The sequence below is a fragment of the Corvus brachyrhynchos genome, unplaced genomic scaffold (genome assembly GCF_000691975.1).
Source record: "Corvus brachyrhynchos isolate BGI_N302 unplaced genomic scaffold, ASM69197v1 scaffold87, whole genome shotgun sequence".
Classification (NCBI taxonomy): domain Eukaryota; kingdom Metazoa; phylum Chordata; class Aves; order Passeriformes; family Corvidae; genus Corvus; species Corvus brachyrhynchos.
The window spans coordinates 5,186,912-5,206,387 of NW_008239767.1; the positions used below are offsets into that span (position 1 = coordinate 5,186,912).

Genomic DNA, 19,476 nt, shown 5'->3' on the forward strand with positions numbered 1-19,476 from the left:
GGGAAAGAGCTGCACAGCAGAGCCATGCAAGGTAAGACAGACCCAGACATGGAGGTAGGGCTGTTGAGATATGGTCCAGAGAAAAGGCAACGGTGTTGAAAAGGTGTAAAATGCTGGAGGTAAAAAGCAGGGAGTCAAAAGATGGCAGTTTGGTGACACTTGAGCCAGGGAAGACTCATCTGTTGTCTTGCACAGGAAGGTGAGCATGTTCATGCTTAGTCTAGTAGCTTGCTACCTATATTAACCAATAAATTACTACTTTACATTCCTAAATTGTCTGTAGCTGCTTGCAGGCTTTTTTTTCCTTGCTGAATGGTGTCTAGCAAAGTGACTCATGGGGATGCAGACTTGCAGGGGATGCAGGCTGCAGAGGAATGTTATTATTCTGGAAGAGAAATAACAAAAGCTAAAACCAACTGTGCAGCCTGGTGTTGTCATAACTATTCAGATGACAGGATTTTTATGGGGACTATTAATGGTAGCAATATAAAAAGGGGGGAGAAGAAGGAAAGAACTTCTTCCATCCTGAGAAATTTCTATGAAAGCATTCAGTTCATGGGAGCAGGAAGCTTTCACGGGAGAGAGTGTACTGAGTAAAGCAGAAAGACATTTATAATCTGTCAAGAGAATACTAAATTTAAAGCAAACACTCAAGTTTCTGCATAATGGACTTTATGAAAAATACAAAATTTGAATGACAACTGCTGCTTTATAGACAGAAAATGTGGAATTGAAATATGAAATGAAATTACTGAAGGAACAGAGCTAGAAACAGTGCTGAGGAAGGGGAACAGGACTGGTGGGAGTGAATTAATTTGTGTGCCTCTGCTGCAAAACTTGCATTCAGCACTTAGGATATGAGATCAAGGCAGCATGATGAATGGCATACTGACAGCCCAAAGAAGTTCAAGCAGCTGCAAAGGGAGTATTGGAAGAGAAGCAATTTGTGGATCAGACCATTTGGCTCACCAGAGGACAATTCAGTCATTGAAAATGGCATTGCAGAGAAACAAGAGTATGGTTCCACTTCTCCGCACAGGGTTTGGAGACAAAGATGGTCCCAGGACCTTTTGATCTGGCACTACTGGATTTGCCAGAAGGCACACCTGTTCTCTCTGTATACTGCTGTGCAAAAGGAGTTGAAACAGGTTACATTTCCCACAGCCCAGATGGCTCTCATTATCAGAGCAGCCCCAAAACCAGATGTGGATGTGCATAAGCAATGGGAAAATTCAATCCATAGTTGACTTGACCTCAGAACAAGTCAGAGTTGAATGATACCACCGCACTGGATGGTGGGGCTTCTAGAAACCCCAGGAGTGCTGCTGAAAGGTTTTAAGTTTATTGCTGGGGCATCCATCACTCCATCCAATTAGGCAGTTTTATCACCAGCATTAAGAGGAATTCCAGCTTCAGAAGAGAGCTTGCAGCACTAGTTGTGATGGAGTCTGAAAGCACTACTGGCTCCTAAACTGTTGGATGATTGTTTTATCTGGATAACAGAAAGCTGAGGAAGGACTAGTGCGGTATTTATCAAGGAAGCATGCGCTAGGTATGGGAAGGAGTGTGTGGGAAGGAGTAAGGAGGCAGCCCAGTTTTGAGGACCAAGAACATAAATTTGCAGTGATGCATGGATTGAACTGGCTGAGTGGGCACCTACCTGACACATAAACACCAAATGCAAATGTAAGTTCATCTGGGTCAGAAATTTGCAGTGCTGATGAGGAAGTGAGTTAAGACTATAGCATTCCCTGATGCTAGCACTCTCGAGGAATTGACACACCACAACTTACACCCATTTTCACTGGCAAGCTGAGGTTGCTCTTGGATGTAGTCAGACTGTTTGCTCTCCCTGTGCTGCTCTCCTGCTTTAGAATTCTTTTTGATTTCCAGTGTGAATGTGTTCATATGGTTTACTTATATTTGTACTGACACTACGCTTCAGTTCAGCACAGTTAAGAATAGCATTTAGTTTGCACTGAATAGAGATAAAAACCTACACAAAGGGTAAATCCTGCTATAAAAGGAAAGGCAGCTTTGATACTGTCCTGTTGCTCCCTGTCAGGGCTCCTTGGGCCTTTGAGGACCATATGGTGTAACCAACCTCAACCACATCACCTCCCTGTGGCTGATCCTGTTGTGATAAGCCCATTATCTTTCCTTAGTATACATTTTCACAGAACCACAGAATCAATTCAGTTGGAAAAGACCTCTGGGATCATCAAGTCCAACCTATGACTGAACACCACCAGGTCAACTTAGTGCCACTAAGTGCTATGTCCAATCTTTCCTTAAATACCTCCAGTGATAGTGACTCCATTACCTCCCTGGGCAGCCCATTCCAGTGTCTAATCACCCTTTTTGTGAAGAAATTCCTCCTAATATCCAACCTGAACATTTTGTGTAAGGCAGCTTGAATACACCGCAGTGTTCTGGCCTACACACTGTACTTTTTGCTACTCTGTACTTTTTTTCTTGCTTCTCATGTTTGCACTCACCCATGTATCTAATCCCAATGCTTCTCAATTTAGGCTAGTACATGTTAGTTGTTGGCTTGGTTGTTTTTGGTTTTGTTTTTTTAAGAAAGGACATCAATGGGTTTTTTTCTCTTTTTCTTCTGCTATTCTGCCATTCTGAACTAAATAATCCTTCTTTCTTGTAGCAGGTCCAGATATTAAGGAAAATATTCAGCACAGTATCTTCTCTGACTAGTGTCATGAAAATCTTTCACCTTATTGAAAATGTTAGTTTAGTCCAAGAGGCATTGTGATAGACTGCTGCACTAGGGTTTTTGTCCTGGACATATTTATATTTTTTTTTTTAATTTTAAAATATGTTCTGGAGATGATTAATAAATGTTTAAAATCTGACTACGAATATAAACTGTAACTTCAATATGAACATGTATTTTATGGCATGCATAAAAACCAGGATTACATAAGTATGTTGAATCTTTTTAAGGATGTTAATAGCATGTAATGGATTTTTACAATTTAGGTGGCTTCGTACTCAATATTTTTTCAGTATTTTTTAGCTCAAGACCTAGCCTCTGGCTCATAATGCCTAGAAGCCAAAGGGAATAGGTTGGCAGGAACCAAGGAGACTGGGTATCAGAACTGGGTACAGAGCAATGTGAAATTCAGAGATAGCAAATTGAGAAAGGTAACACAGAAGATACCAGGGAGAAAACAAAAGCAACAATCTGCTAGTGTCATTTTTAAATGTAGCTATTTGAAGATATGTGCATGAGCTAATATGCAAATATTAATACAGTGAGAAATCAAGTGGGATGTCAACCATATGCCACCATATAGAGGAGCCCAAAAGAACTTCCCAACCAAGCTTATTTCTCATTTTCCACATAGCTCAAATGGGAGAATTTGATGTGTTTATCTGTAACTGAGTAAATTCACATGCGGCTATTGATAAATATTTAGAATCTGAAAGAAATTTTGGTGTTAATGATCTGTCTATTGAACAGGACAGAGATAAAGCTGCAGCACAAAAATCATGACAATGTCATGTACATCATTCAGTACAAAAAAGGGAAAACCTGTGTTCAGTTTAAGAAAAAAATATTCTACAGTGACTATTGCAAATGACAGTGACAGTAAATATTAAAGTCATTAAAGCAAACAGTGGCTGCTGTATACAACAACCTATTTAGGGTTATTTTCTTTAATTCCTCAACTTAATCTGATGATGCATATAAAAATAGAGGGAGTTTGTAGGTTAACATTTCTTTTAAAAATTCCTGCAGTACTTTCACAGAATGAACTCCCTTAATATCAAACCATCAGGACTGCAATTTCACATGCAAGAAACCACAGCATTTTTGTTTTAATGAGAAAAAAACCTGTGCTATCATGAAACATGAGATCTCAAATGATCCATCTGAATTATACTTTATCAGAGTAGTTTGCTCCTGTCAATTACACTTCCATGCCAATGCACAGCATGTTGGCAATCACAGGATTTTAGAAAGTATTTCAGCACTGTAACATTTTAAATAGCCATTCCAGTGTATGCTCAAAGGTGCATTTTAACTCTTCAGAGAATCTTTTACACACTCTGAGCTGCTGACTGTTGAATTACTTACGGGGACTTCCTCAACTATAACAAGTTCTTGGATATAACTATTGTATAGTTATCTAGCTCCTGACTTTAAAATGTCTGTGAGATACTAAATTGGTTTGGGTTTATTATAAACCAGTGTTTTAAAATTACAGGGCTAGTTCATTAATGGTCCCTAGCCTTTTTAGTTAACTCCAATGTGGATACAAAAATGCTGCTAGCAAGGATTTTCTTGCTATTTTCTAAGTCCGTGAGAGACTTTTCTCTCACACAGAAGAGGTAGCAGAGTTATGTAAACAACCAAACACCTGCAGCCTTGAAAAGTCTTGTTTATGGTATAGTAGAAAAATATTTTGACAATGGATGTTTTAGGATTTTAGCCAATCACCCAAGGGGTGGCTGATCCTTGTCCAATTGGACTATGAAGAAAAAAGTCTATAAAAGAGTTTGTAAAATAATTAAATGAATCAATCTTGCTGCACAATTCCTGCCTGCTGGATCTTCTCTCCTCCTCCCTACGGCTGCGGAACGCGGTGATATACCCTAGGGTTGCAGTAATACTCCAATGATAAATAAAAAATGGAGACTCTCGGATCAGATACTTTAGAAATACTGGACTATTTGGAAAGTAATTACTTCTTGCACAATTTCTAATTTTAGAAAAGGTGTATCAACACTGCCTTGTCCTAAGTGGCTCTTGTAGCACATGGGGTATTTAACTTCTTTAAAATAAAAACTAGAATCTCAATAAAATTTAGAATAAAGTTTTTTTAAAAGAAAAAGCAAGTTTTAAAATATGTTCTTAAAAAGAATGCCTCACTCAGTACTCAATCACTTCAGCTAGAACATTACAAAATGATTACTCAAAAGTGAAATGAGTCATCACCTAACCTGAAAATACTGAAGTTAAACACTAAAACGAATGAATTTTTAAAATTCTTTCAATTTTATATTTGAAACAGAAGTAATCTGATGAAAATTATACTTACTCTGATAATATCCAAATGGAGATTTTATCTTGGCTAAAGTCACCTTCACTAAATCATGCTAGATAGTCTATTCCAAATTCTAAGGGGGACTGCAAGAGCTAACTCCACTGTCTTAAACAAGCTGATGGTCTCTAATACAAGGGCATGCATGACTACATGGAATTCAGGCCAAATATATGGAAGCTACATTCAGTTATGACTCACACCATAGCCACTATGATGAGATACTTTATTTACACATTAAGAAAAAATCTGGCCCAGCCTGGTAGGTGTTCTTAGTCCCACATAGCCACCTACACCTGGATACGTGTAGGAGTGAAGAGCAGACAGAAATTGTGACCCAGTGGTGGATCTCAACAAATTGAAAGTCCTGTGGAAAGCTGCCAAAAGGTGTTTCTTACCCATCACTGCTTTGGTGAACTCTGAAAACAGCTTTCCATTACTTTACCTGAGGGGCTAGTCAGAAGAATTGCCCTCAACTAAGCTATTACTGGTGACAGTACCAAAAGGAATCTGAACTCTGTGTTTTTGAAAACACACTGGTTTGACTACAGCTACTGTCACTATTCTTCACACCAGCATCAGGATCAGTGGTTTTCACTATTATCAATATTTCTTACCTTCCTGAGCACCTAGAACTGCATTACTTACCACACAACTCTTGACAGAGCTATTGGTTCGATCCTCCTGCCTGCCTCCAGAGCTATTTTGGCTAGGGGCAGATTAGCTGTGAATAAGGTACATTTCCCCTTACCTGTACCTGGTGTACAGCAAGCTGCCTCCCATTCTGGTCAAGTTCTTCTCACTCCCAAAAGCTGCCAACAAAATCACTGGACTATGCATGCAATTGGTAAAAAAAAGTTTCCCTTCCAACTAGAAACTATAGTTTTGTATCACTAATTAAACAAAAACACTGAATACAGAACATGGAAAGTAAGTGTTGCTTCTTTTTAGGTTTGAGAGTGCTCGCTGTCCTGGCTGATCCTGTGGTAAATCTCCCCATATTCAATATTAAAATAAGAAGTAGTAATGTAGGCTGATTATTACAGCAGGTAGATTGTCCAGTCCTCATTTAATGGTCTCGTCTTGATTTCAATCACAGATGTACCCATTAGAGGGAATCAGAATCCAGTGCTCACATCTTTATGACTTATCAGCACATCAGAACATCAGGGTGGAAATACATACAGATTCTTCACTGCGCCAACTGTACATGTGCAGGCTCTCAACACAAACTTAGCAATGTAAATCCAGCCGTACAGATACAACATACTCCTCTGAAGCCTTAGAAAAATACCAGTGCAACATAGAGCCATTTTACAAAACAATCATCTTTATAGAAAGGTATTTTAGTGGTATATGCTGAGGTAAATAATAAAAACAGACCCAAGAGAGGGCATGACCAGTGTTAAGGAGAACTCTGGATGAAATTTGGCCAAAAGCCTGTTTTATAAAAGCTAATATTTACCTACCAGTTACGATCCCTGGTAAGGTGCTTATTGCTGTAATACTTCAATATTATTCTTCAGTTTACAAATTGAAAAATATATGAAATTAGATCTGTATGAATGTTAGGTATTAGCTGTCACAAATTTAAAAAGGCATTGTACCAAGTTTTCTTAATTGTTTACTAACCAATTTGATTGTAGCAGGTAAATAAACTACAGCATACATTTTACCTGACACCATGCATCAAAATCACCAAAAAACCTAAGTTTATCAAAGTCCAACTCCACAAGGAAAACATGAAAAAGTGCAAATTATGTACCCAGTATTTCTGTCACAGCTGTTTTTTCTTAATACGGCATGAAAAAGGTTTACAGCATATATTAAGAAAATTCTTACAAGTGTTCACCTCAATGTTTATATATACAACATTTTGCTCAAAGTGCTCACTATATGAAAAAAACTGATTGGATAAAAATATTTAAACAGTGCTTTCTGAACCTTCAGGGAAAATTCATATAATACATCAGTCCCATTTGTTCTCCTCTTCACTCAGTGCAATGAGATGCAGAAGTCACATCAACTTCCTGAAAACTTTGCTTGCCACTTTGCCAGAAAACCTCAGTTACAGTGGCATTCTTGGTGTCCCATTGGGAGTGGGTCTTTTATTTTTTTGTAGGTGGCTTTGATGTTTTCGAGATCTTACTACTTTCATTCTTACTTCAAACACTTCTTGTATGGCTTTTCGAAAACAATGGAAATTGTAGTCTATTAATCCTACAGAGACAGAAATGTTTTACATATTAATAAGGACATTCATATAAATAAGGTAATGAAAATACTGCTTATATTCTATGTTTAGTGAAATACCATACTCTCTGTCTGGAAGTCATATTCAGTAAACTGTCCAGGAATTTCTTCTGTGCTAAGCAAAAGCATATTTGATAAATACAAATAATTCAGTAAGCATTACAGCTTGATACCATGCCTGCTATTAAATATACCTGCAAGTTTTAAGAGAAAACAAATAGAAGTTCATTGGCAGATAACAGAGCCTTAATTTCATAAAGGGCTTTGAAAAAGTGCTCAGTATACTAGAAGAAAAACTGAAATCTTTCATAAAATATGGTGTCATTTTGGAAATTTTACAGAATAACTGTGATAGAAATAAGTAGCATCTATTAATCAAGAAATGTTCCTTTTTTGACAATACATAAACTTTGAAATGGATACTTGATAGAACTATTACCAAATCTCAGCCAGCTCTGTTTCATCTTACATTGTAATTAAAAAACAACACAATAGACATGCTGTTAGGTTAGATACTTACATAATAGGCAGATCACATTACCATGTCAGTGGGCTGAATGTGATCCCACAGAAAAGCTGTAAAGCCATATAGGTAGTCAATTGGAAGACTTACTAAGTGCTACAATTCTGTAATACCACAATACAATTTTAGAATTTTGGTACTGAGCTCATGACCTCATTCAATGTTAATGCCATCAGCTTTCTTAAATACTGCAGCATTTTCCACTTCAATTTCCCTAACAGGAGATACATATTTTTAAGTGGTTTAAATCCACCATGTTACACTTTGGGTTTTTTTCCCCAGGAATTATCTTCCCTCTCCCTAGAGTTCAGACAAAATATTACTTGGAAATCATGAGGCATAAAAAGCTCATCTCCATAATAATACCAGAACTGAACTGCAGAAGAGTGCAGGCTACCAAGTTTCCCAACTATGCAGACACAACAACCTCACACAGTTATGGACAAACCCTAATGGCTGTTTATTCACCATGGTGTCTTTTCTGAAACAGTGCTGCTAGTAAGTATGCAGAAATAACACTTTTTATGCTTACAACAGAAAGTGTCTGCATCCAACATTCATATGCAATAAAGGTGGTAGAGGTATGGAAGAGGCATTTGACCAGTTTAAGTTCTATCAAAAGCTCACCAGGCTGTCAAACAGCCCAGCAGACACGGTACAAGTGCTGCATTCACAAACACACCAACACTGACTGGTGAATTAATAGCACAAGATGGGGCACACAAGCCCAGATGACGGCTTGCTCTTCCACTGTTGAGTTTTGGTCTCAGGGCATGTCACAAAGACCAGTAACTCAGTGAACATCGTGCCAGTGAGCAGAGAGATCATGAAGTAAGGGTTCAGTATTGACCTTGACCAGGGTCAGAGAGACAACAAGGAAATTTTATGCACTTTAACTACAAAATATTAAAGCACTCCTAAACAGGACTAGGTCCAAAATATGCAACTTTTCAAAAACCTCCTTTCAGATATAAGAAAAGCAAGAACAATCTATCATCCAGTTTCAAAAATTTTCCCTTGGCAAGCAGGCAAGCTATTCCAAATGTGTATGCTGGTATCAACAGTTACAAATCAGTGTCAGTCAAGACAAACAAACACAGTCTACAGTTGCAGGTGGAAGCTTTACTGCATTGGATGTAAGTTTTCAAATGCTTTCGTATCAGAATGTTGTCAAATACGCTTATGATTTCATCCCATCTTAATGCCAACACAAGTACTTCATGCCTTCAAACATGTTATGTAAGCTTTATCAAGCTGTACTTACCTCAATATTTATCATACAGTTAGAAACTGTTAACAGCTAGTAACAACCTCAGTTATTCATTAACTCAGTAATACAAGGGAAAATTAATGCAATACCACAAAAGGGGAAAATACCTTTTCTCTCAAAGCTTTCTTCTCTGACAAAACAAACAAGAGCAAGGAATTTTGTCACCTCTTTTAAATAAAGGACAGTTGTATTATTCAGTTTTATGATTGCCATTGATTCTTTGTCATAAGGAGTTCCAGTGCCATCATCTTTAAGCCTAAAGAGCAACATTCAAACAAACAAGAAAAGGTAAGACACCAGATTAGCTAACAAAAGTACTGCTACATTGGTTCTCTCACCAAAGAATCTCAAACTTTATGAAATCTTCATTTTAACCTTTCAGGGGATCTCTTCTTCAAACTACACACTACGTAAACTAAGAAGACAAAGAGATTGTTTATCCGATCACACACCAAACCTTAGATCTGGGGCTAGAAATCAGATTGTTTGGTTGCCACGTGCCTGAACTGGAACCTTATTTTTCCTCTGTAAGTTACAAGCCATTTGCCACAAGGCTGCTTTTCTTTTAATCAGTGCTTTCTATTATGACATCATAAACATGTGAAACAGTAGGTCTGTACTGGTAAGTCCAAACCCAGTAACCTTGCTTGAGCGGTGGCAGCTGACTGATAGTTTAAGACATCATGAGACTTTCCTCATGAGATGTTGGCTTTTGCAACATCGTATTATGAAAAGAGATTTCTCCTTCACAGATGCTGTGTCATGATGATCACTGTATTATGTTTTTGTATGTTGTAACATTGTAATTTTATCCTCATTCCTGAATGCACACACAGAGATTGTTAAATGGGTAGTTATCACCGATCTCCCAGAACAATTAGTCTCAATAATATATTAAGTTCCACAGGAACAGAGGACAAGAAATTAATTGTAGTATCATGTCTTTAGTCTGTAACTAAAAAGTGGCAAGCAGATCTCTGGTGATAAATGCTAAATGGCTACACAACCAGTGGCAGAATGATATTTTGTAAATAAAGAGCCCCACAAGTGGTGTTGAACAGATAATTATTAAATGGACAGTCTTTTGAACTACACAGCAGCATCTTTCTCTTTATAAAAATCAGCCATCCTTTATTTTATACCTCTGTAAAACAAGTTCTTATACAATTACTGAAGTGATGACTCCAAAATCTGAAATGCACAGTAGAATATACAAACTTCAGAGATTTTAGGTAAGTATTCAACAGTTTATTGCTCCAGTGCTTACTGCATATCTGCACCAGGACTCTCCCTTGTACCTTCTCCAAGAGTGCAAGTCTGTCAGTGGGTACAAATGCAAAGCTACCTCAGCCCACCACTCTCTAAGCATGCTGTGCATTGGCCTCCAAGTGTAAGCATCTTAATGCACTAACTCTTCACGTGCTCCTGCCTTTCCCAGGAATGGCTGGCATTACATTTAGCCAAGGGCCAAGCCACTGAAAACATAGCTTGCAAGGAGATGTACATGCCAGCCCAGGAGATTCCCACTTGCTAATGTATAAGAAGGGGAAACTGAAAAAAACCAGAAAGGTTATGTAGGAAATAGAGGACAAACAGGGAACTGAAGTGAGAGTGAAACAACTCTCTGAGGTAATTAGAGGCCACTGGCTATTAAATGAAACTAAATATGGCCCCACTTCTTTTTAAAACAGGAGGCATCCTTCTGTTGACTTCATCCCTAGGGAACAAAAAGATGATGTTTCCTTTTATTTTAGGTTGGTTTCTTCCCACTTCTTCCTCCAAATAAAATTATTAGCATAGAAAGAGGAAGATGCTCACAAAAGAGGCTGAACACGGAGCAGTGCTTGTTGCTGGGAAGGATCAGTCCCTCAGAAGCCAGCCGCTTCCTCCTCCCCTCTCCTGGCAAATTACCCATTCTCATTATTGTTTATACCCACATCACTCTAATTTTGAGGCTATTCAGATTGCCAGTACACAACTTTATGGAAAACATTAATAATTTACTTACCCATATATACAAGAAATGTCAATCACAACATCTATCATATCACAGCAGAGCTCGTAAGTTTGCATATCCACTGGAGTGCTGTCCGTTGCAATATAGATCTTACTGACTACATCAAATAAAAACGCTTTTTCAATCCCAGAATTCTATTCAAGAGAAGAAAAAAAAGAAAAAAAAAGTGGAAGCCATGCTTTCAAATTAACACCAAGCTTTTTTGCTCCCTTACTTGCCTGCTGTACAAAACAACTAGGCTAAAGAAGTTAAACTGCAATCAAGCTCATTTTGAAAGAACTGTACATACAGCACTGTCATATTTGTAACAAACCACAGAGCTCACAGACCTTCCAGCAGTATCTGCCTCTAAGCAGACATAATGCCAAATTACACTCCCAAACTTCTCCACCTGGAGAGAGTACATTTCTTTTCTGTGGAAAATGTGGGGGAGCAAGGGGGGTAAGAAAAAGCTTCCAAGTTCAAGCTTTTGGTGTTTTAATTGTAGCAACAGACATAAAAGAAAGCTGGAATCCAAAGTTTTTCTAGCTGGAAATATAAGAAGATAGAAACAAAGGAAAGAAAACACTGATGGACAAAGAAGACAGTATTGTTCAGGAACTGATCTCTCAAAGAAACTAAGAATTTTTTTCATTGGTCTGTAGCTGTTCTACTGTCTGGTTCTGTAGAACATCTTTTAGGACCACAGGAGAAAGACCAGTGTTTTGATGGTGCCTTCAGGTTTCATGTAGCACTGGTGGTTAAAGCCATGTTTAAAATGCTAAGGCTTGTTAAAGTGATGACAGCTATGTTCCTGTCATCCTGCCAAGCTGGTTAAGATGCTCTCCATACTGGAGATGTATCATATTCACAGCTCTGAGAAGCTAGCCAGGAATGCTAGCTCTTACCCTTTGTGTAGATAAGGTGAACTGCCATAAGGCTCTGCTTCCTGGAAAAAAAATGTGTACGGCTTAACTGAAAACAGTAGCCTTGCTGGCTATCTGGATATCAAGGGATTACACCTGAGCAGTTGTCCCAGCATGAAAAGAAAGGGCAATCTCCCAGTATTGCTAAAGTTATAGAATACACTTCAGTATCCACCTATACCGGAAGACAAGCAACTTTCTTCATCCAACTGAATTGTCTCCATATATGGGATTCCCTTTTTAACATGGTTTAGGACTGCTGCCACAGTAGTTTTGTAACCACCAAAAACCACACTGAAAATCCCTAACAAGTTTTAACTGTTTCAGCTTCTTTTGTAGTTACAGAACTTTTCCTTTTTTTCTTCTTTCTTTTCTAAGTCAACTATTTAACACATAGTTAAGTGACTAAAGTGACTCTCCTGCTTTCCATATTTCCTGAAATAGGCAGAAAAATTTCCAACACTATATATGCTATTGAACAATGGCCAGTAGTATTTTGGGCATTTTCTTCTTTAAAAGGCGTCATTCTTCCATCACTGCACACAGAGCTAAGGCTGCAAACATCCATTAGTAATAACAGAGTATAGAGGTGAATTTCTTGCATTTCATAATGGAAAAGACTCTCTGAGCGGCATATTTCAATAAGTCAGTAATAAAAAATATCAAAACAAAGTATACACTGTGGATACCTTAAGTATATGGGCTGAAGCACAGGATGTACAAGGAGAGTCTAAGAGAAATGGCTTTGTTCAACCTGAAGAAGAGAAGGCTCATTGCTATCTACAATATCTAATGTAAGGGTTCAGAGAAGCCAGAGCCAGAGCTAAACTCTTCTCAGAGCTACAATGTTGAAGGATAGAAGGCAAAAGGCACAGGCTGAAATTCTGACTTGATGTAAGGAAAAAAAAAAAAGTAAGAGTGGTGAAGGATTGGGAGCATGCTGAACTGAGAGTTTGTAGAGTTTCTATCCTTCCAAATGCACAAAGCTGAACTGGACCCAGCCATAACCAGCTTGCTGTAACTCGCCTGACTCTGAACAGCAGCTGACCTCTAAAGGTCACTTTCAGCCTACAGGGCTCTATGAATCTATGTTCTTTGAGCACAAAGAACAAAAATGTATGCATATTTATGCTGGTTGTTCTGGCCACATACGGTAGTTCCGTAATTTTACTTTTTAAACAGTAATTCTGACAGCACCTCACACAGTTCAACAGATGCTGTCAAATAAGATTAATTACAAGAGTCACTTGAAATATCACGTAAGTACATAGCTGTAATTAATGGCCAAAATTGTATTTGAAAATACAAGTAATTTCAGACAGAAGAAGCTGGAACATGAGACCTGCAGTGTCATTCTGGAGAAGTCAATTACAAAATTCTGTATTACACAAAGAGAGACATAGCAACAATTTCACCTGTACAATTGCACCCCTAAGATGCACTTTAAATTATTAGGATGTCAGTGACAATATAGTAACATTTAACAATGAGAAGTGATGTTTTCATCTCAGAGCTCCAGGTGCTGCAGCCTGCCTGTACTTGCAGTGACAGTTCAGAAAGTTCTCATCTTGAGACGTTTGCCATGCCAGCCATTACCCGTGCTGGTAAGGGCAAAAATTGGTCTCTTAACTTAAGCTTGTTTTCAATTGCAACTCATCCATTGTGGTAGGACCTGCTGAGAAACTGCACGTATTTGCTTCCTTAGAACTTTTTATGGTGACAGATATCTCTGTGAAATGGTAGGATGGACTGACAGGAGTAGTAACCACTAAATTGTACCCACATGTCTTCAAATATTTCATTTGCCAGGGTTTTTATTACAACTGTAACTGAAAAATCAGAGGATTTCCCAAAATTTTTGTGTGGAAATTACTCAACACCCTCCTCGCTCCACCCCCAGCCCCGAAAAAACCCAAACAGAAATTGTAGAAACAATAATAACAAGTCATAAAAAACCCAGGAAAAGGTGGATAAAAAGTACTATTCAAAGAGACATTATATCATTAATACTCAGGGAAAATGGCAATAAAAAATCAACTGTTTCTGTTACTAGAGCAGGTGGGTTCCTCACTGAATGAAGGGCTGCCACTGATTAAATGAGAGCAGGGTCTGAATAAACACCAGGTCTCTCTGACACAACCCTACAGTATGAAGAGAAGATGTAGTAAAATGTGCTAAAAGCACTCCGAATCAACGTAACAATATTCCATGGTTAATCTGAACCAAGACATTGTGAAAAATCTGCAATGAATATATGAAATTTTATTTTGGATAGGTAAAGATCATGAGGTACTTGAAATTCAAACCATGTTTCTCAACTATTTGTTGTATGCATGATGATGTAGAAGACAGCTTCTATTCATTAAATAGAATGGGTTCAGTAAAAGTGGTAGTATTACTCCAATTCCTAGGATAGGTAAGCAGGCCTATCTTTTTCTGTCTTTAAAGTATAAAGAGTAAGCCAGAATCTGGCCCTAAAAAGTGATTCTCAGAAGAACTTAAGAGGATATTGCCAGTCACATCCAGTTAGGAATGGATTTTGGACAATTATTTAAACAGGTCTTACATCAAACAGCAGATTTCATGAATTAATTCAAAGCACTACCTTTGAATTTACAGATTACAAAATTTAAGTCATTAAATGATCAAACCTGTACATAATTTTATTTTTACTTTAATAATTGTTTAGTTTTATGCATACATTTTAATATCCCTCAAAACAAACCAAACAACCCTCAAATGAAAATCCACATTCCCATGTCACACAACTTGACTGGTTGATAAGGCAACAGTAATTAAGAAACAGGCATCCTTCTATATGAAGCTGGTAAGTGTGTTAGGTAAGATTTACACGGATTTTGAGTGCCAAACAAACTGTTATTTTATGACTTACAAGTAGTTAAATTAAAGAATGCAGAAGCAGTATTATCACACTGATGGTTCCTTAAACATGCTTGCACACTGTGGCATTATAAACTTAGGCAAAAACCTGCTGTGAACCTGAGAGTGATTGCAGATCTATTTTTGTAATCATCAGGTTTTTGTGTTAGAACTCTCCATGGCATGTATGAAAGCACTTCCTCATGAATGCTGCTGCAAAACCAAAAGTAGAACACGAATACACCCACACCCTGATATCCAACACGCTGGCTTCCTGAGGTAGGGTGTGACCGAAATCCATGCCAAAATTTGTTGTTACTAAGTTGCCAAGGTAAAGAAGCACCCCCTAATTAATTGTATACAGGAGAACAACGTTTAATCTTCCTGTGGTTGCAAACAATCATTCTGAGTCTCTCTGTCTACAGACAGAAGATACAAGCATGCTCTGAGCATAGCAATGCAGCTACACGTGGCCCTTGGTCGCCAAGAAACTGGAGCCAAGAAACAGTCTGAGACTCTTTCCCATACTGAACAGGGGAAATAGCACACTGCCCTTGCTTTTCTGGACTTCCCATTTATTTGAAGTACTTGTTCTTCCTTACAAATTATACCTGATATTCAAGGTATGATTGGGGCTGGGTGTTCCAGACACACGAGCAACTGTCATCAGTCATTCAGGAAGCTCCTTGTGCTCAGTTCATGTGGAGATTCTGTACAAACCCTTCACCAAGTCCAAACAATGAGGAGACTCCATACAAAGCTCTGACACACAATGAGTGACTGGGGTGACTCTGGCACAAGGAAGACTGTTATTCAGATAGCTTTCTCTGTCAGACTGTGTGCCAAAACCACTATCTAAATGGTCTAGAATTGTTGGCATCATTTCTTCATTACCTTTCTGTCATGGAGTTTTGAGACTACGTGATAATAACTAATATACAGTCCAGCTGGTTTGGAAGAAACTGATCTTTGTAGTAAACCATTCATTATGAAACAGTATAAATATGTTGTTTAATAGTAAGAGAATAATATTTTCTTATGTCAAAATCACAAAAAGACACAACAAAATATCTTGCTTGGAAATTGAAGCTTCAGAAATTAGTGCTAGATCCAAGTGCAAAATTAGAATTCTGTGAGAAAGTGTGCAGTTTTTGGAGCCACTATGACCACTAAAATAGGGAGTTTCCCCTTTTCACAACCTACTCACTGTGCTCCCCTTCACTCATTGCCCCATGTTTCCATCTCTTACCTTGTGTCATAACAAGAGCATGTTGGACTCCTCCACCACCTGCTTTTTTAACTAAATTAAATAGTGCATAAGTGCATGTCATAGAAACCCCAGGAGGGAACAGGTGAGTGTCAGAACCACTACAAAGGAAAGGAAGGGATCAGACATACAAGAAGAGTGGAGCAAGCAATGTCTTCCACAGTGATGATAAACCACTAGAGATACAAAGCTCCCTAACTGGCCTTCAGGGTAACTATGGAAGTGGTAAAAGTTGTGGTAGACGCTACGGCTAAAAATTTTGCAACATAAGAAGATTTTCTTAAGCTTGGTAAACTTCTGATACAAAGTAAAATTAATTCTGGGAAGCACTATAGACAGCTCCACAAATGAGGTCGGACTAGATTATGTTCTTTAAAGTATTTATTCATACAAGTTTTAAGCACATCTTAAACAAATGCATGCAGCACAGACTTTTGCAACATTCAGATTGATGCTACAATGTGACTCAGGAAATACTGTGAGTAGCTCAGCAGCTCACCAATGCTGTTTAATAGAAAGGGAGGTGAGGCCAAGCTGCATGGAGGTGCATTTCAACTAAGTTCTGATACTTTCTCTGAGAGTTCACACTGCTCATGATCTCTAAGAAGGCAGTGAACAGAGTATCTGAACATGCATGTTGGACATAGCCAGATCTACAGACAAAGGATATGGTAAGTACTTACTGAAATAAAGATGTTAAGCAGGTTTTCCAGTGTTGGGAGCTGTGGAATCAGTTTCTGTACCACTTTGCTAAATGCTTCAAATATAGAATGATCATATATGCTTGTCAGATAAAAGCTGGAAAAAAACGTCACCACATTTTCCTTTTAGCCACATACTGTGAACATGATGTACCTTTCATAATATGAGTGAAATAAAATATTGTCAAACAGTAAGTGCCTATAGTAATGCAATTACCCTGTGATCAAAAGTCACAATATGATTGCAGCACAGGACTTCATCTCTCTACTAAAAAAACCCCAACCTAGACACTGAAACCTAGACCTTGATGTAGAACTTTTTAATGCGACTCCCATGCTGGTATCCTTACAAAACTATTTATCAAATTGCAGGAGGGGAGTATTACTGACTATGTCTGTTGTGATCTAATTTTTGAAAGCTGTGGACCCATTTATCAGTGTAGTGATGCAGTCGAGTAGTTAAGAGCTCTAAAGCTGGCATGTTCACAGAGCAGGCCTCTCTTTTTAATGTATTTGTATTTGGCGTTAAAGTGCTAAGAAAGCCATGACAAACTGATGTCCTCTGGTTCCCAGCCTGCAGAAGTACACTATTTGTCACTATTTGCTACAGTAATCCACTTTACCAGAAGACACAAGGCAAGAATACAGCACAGGTCCTCCCAGGTGGCTCCAAGCCAGCTGCAGCAGTGAGGATGAGCGACTGGGAGGGGACTGTGTGGCAGAGAGCTCTCAAAGAAGGCAGAAGTGATGTAGTGGCATACACTCCACTGCCTGGAACTCTACTGGTTGCTGTCACTGTCCAAGCCAACTTATTTCAAGACAGCAACTGCAGCAAAAACTGAAAGGACTCTGGCATGTTTGTCATCTGTTATTAAGCAGCTCTCCATCTTTCACTCCAAGACAGCAATCAGAAATAAGATACTTTGGTTCAGGTCAAATGTAGCATCTCTGATTATCCCTTTCCTTCACAGATCAAAAGCACATTGCCTGCTACTTCAAGAAAACAGAAAATGGTAACTTGTCAAATAAACTGCTCTCCTCTTTAGCATTCTCTGCACAGCAGCTTTTCTCACCTGAGGTGAATCTTCTCCAATCCAGCATCTGCAAGGTCATCATTTGCCCGCTGGTGAATATCCCTCTGCGTTTCAATCTTGTGATCATCAGATAAACCATCCACTTTATGGATAAAGATTTCAAAGTTGATATCTGGATTCACTTTATAGGCTCTGGTCACAGTAAGATGCAGCCGAGCTAATGCTTCCATATAATCATCCTAATAAAGGAAAAAGAAGAGCTACAAGTTATGAAAGTATTTAAAAATATATGTATTAAGTTTTATGATACTTATTTTTAGATAGTACTACAGCTCAACAACAGCTTAATTTTTTTAATGTTTTATAAGTAGAAGCCTGAGCCTACATCCAGCATGTGCACCAATCTCATGCTGTCAGCACTGAGGAATCTGAGTAAGAACATTGAGATGTTAAAACAAATTAGTTAAACTTCTGAACATACTGCAGAGAGAGATTAAAAATAGCCAAGCAGCTCTTCAAGTTTTAATGACTTCTTTTAATGTGTGTTTGTGATGTAGATTATTTATTTGCTTTGAAAAAACCCTATGCTTTCCAACCCATTTGTCTATTGCTGAAGGAAGAAAAGAGTAGCTTAAAGCCCCTTTTTTTACCTGAGAATCAATAACAAATATCAGTGCTCCAGTGCCTCTGAAAATCATCTCATAATCAAACGTAGGGTCAAAGAAGTCAATTTGCCCAGGAAAATCCCATATCTGAAAGTTGACAAAGGAGCTGTTGGAAACATCCTCTCTGCAGATCTTGTTTGTGCTCTCCAAGAAGAGAGTCTCATTCGGCGACATTTTGTGAAAGACAACTTTCTGAATGGAAGACTTTCCACTTCTTCTCAATCCCATGAGCAGGATTCTTGGCTTAACTTCAGTACTGAAGGGATCATTGAAATCCAAAACTGAATAAAACCACACAAGAAGAAAAGGAATATACTATGGCAATATAATTAGTAACTGCCAGATAACATGCATTTGATATTTATTTTCAGGAAATTTTTATTTGAATTTATGCAAATGTTACCAATGTTTAAGCTTAGAGAGCAGTGCTACAGGCATTTTAACTTATTTGCCCCTTAGGCTATACTATCAGAAAATCTACTTCTCACCTCTAAGACACAAACTGTAGAAGCCTTGACTGCTCTGTTTGTACATGAAAAATCTGTTATCACACACAGACATCCTAAAATACCTAATTTTACTCTAATTAACACTATGCCAGATATATTCTTCTTTAAAAGAGTATCATCTGATAACAAATACCCTTTTCAGCTGATAGCTACATCACACTGCTGGAAGAACAGAGTAAGACTGTGTTAAATACTTCTGCATGACCTTCCTACCTGAGGGCTTCCCTTCTCTAAAATCAACCAACCAATAAATAAATAAATGAATGAAATCACAAATGCAAGGAGCTACAGGAAGAGTTCAACTCAGCAGGCACACAATTCTTCTATGTTGAAACGTACAATACTGAGCTCATGAGGAGTCCTTTTCTAAGGTGCTTAGGATTTCA

At 38.2% G+C, this 19,476-nt stretch overlaps 1 protein-coding gene across 1 annotated transcript; it reads right to left on the reverse strand.

Moving 5' to 3' along the window:
* Positions 1-6,103: 6,103 nt before the first annotated feature.
* On the reverse strand, positions 6,104-18,862 carry RRAGD (Ras related GTP binding D). The gene is made up of 6 exons (XM_008640262.2): positions 18,567-18,862; positions 17,956-18,155; positions 16,865-16,979; positions 11,121-11,263; positions 9,220-9,368; positions 6,104-7,286 (listed from the first exon to the last, which is right to left on the reverse strand). The coding sequence occupies exons 1-6, from the start codon at positions 18,807-18,809 to the stop codon at positions 7,135-7,137; spliced, it is 1,002 nt and encodes a 333-aa protein (XP_008638484.1). The 5' UTR covers positions 18,810-18,862; the 3' UTR covers positions 6,104-7,134.
* Between the last annotated feature and the right edge of the window lie 614 nt (positions 18,863-19,476).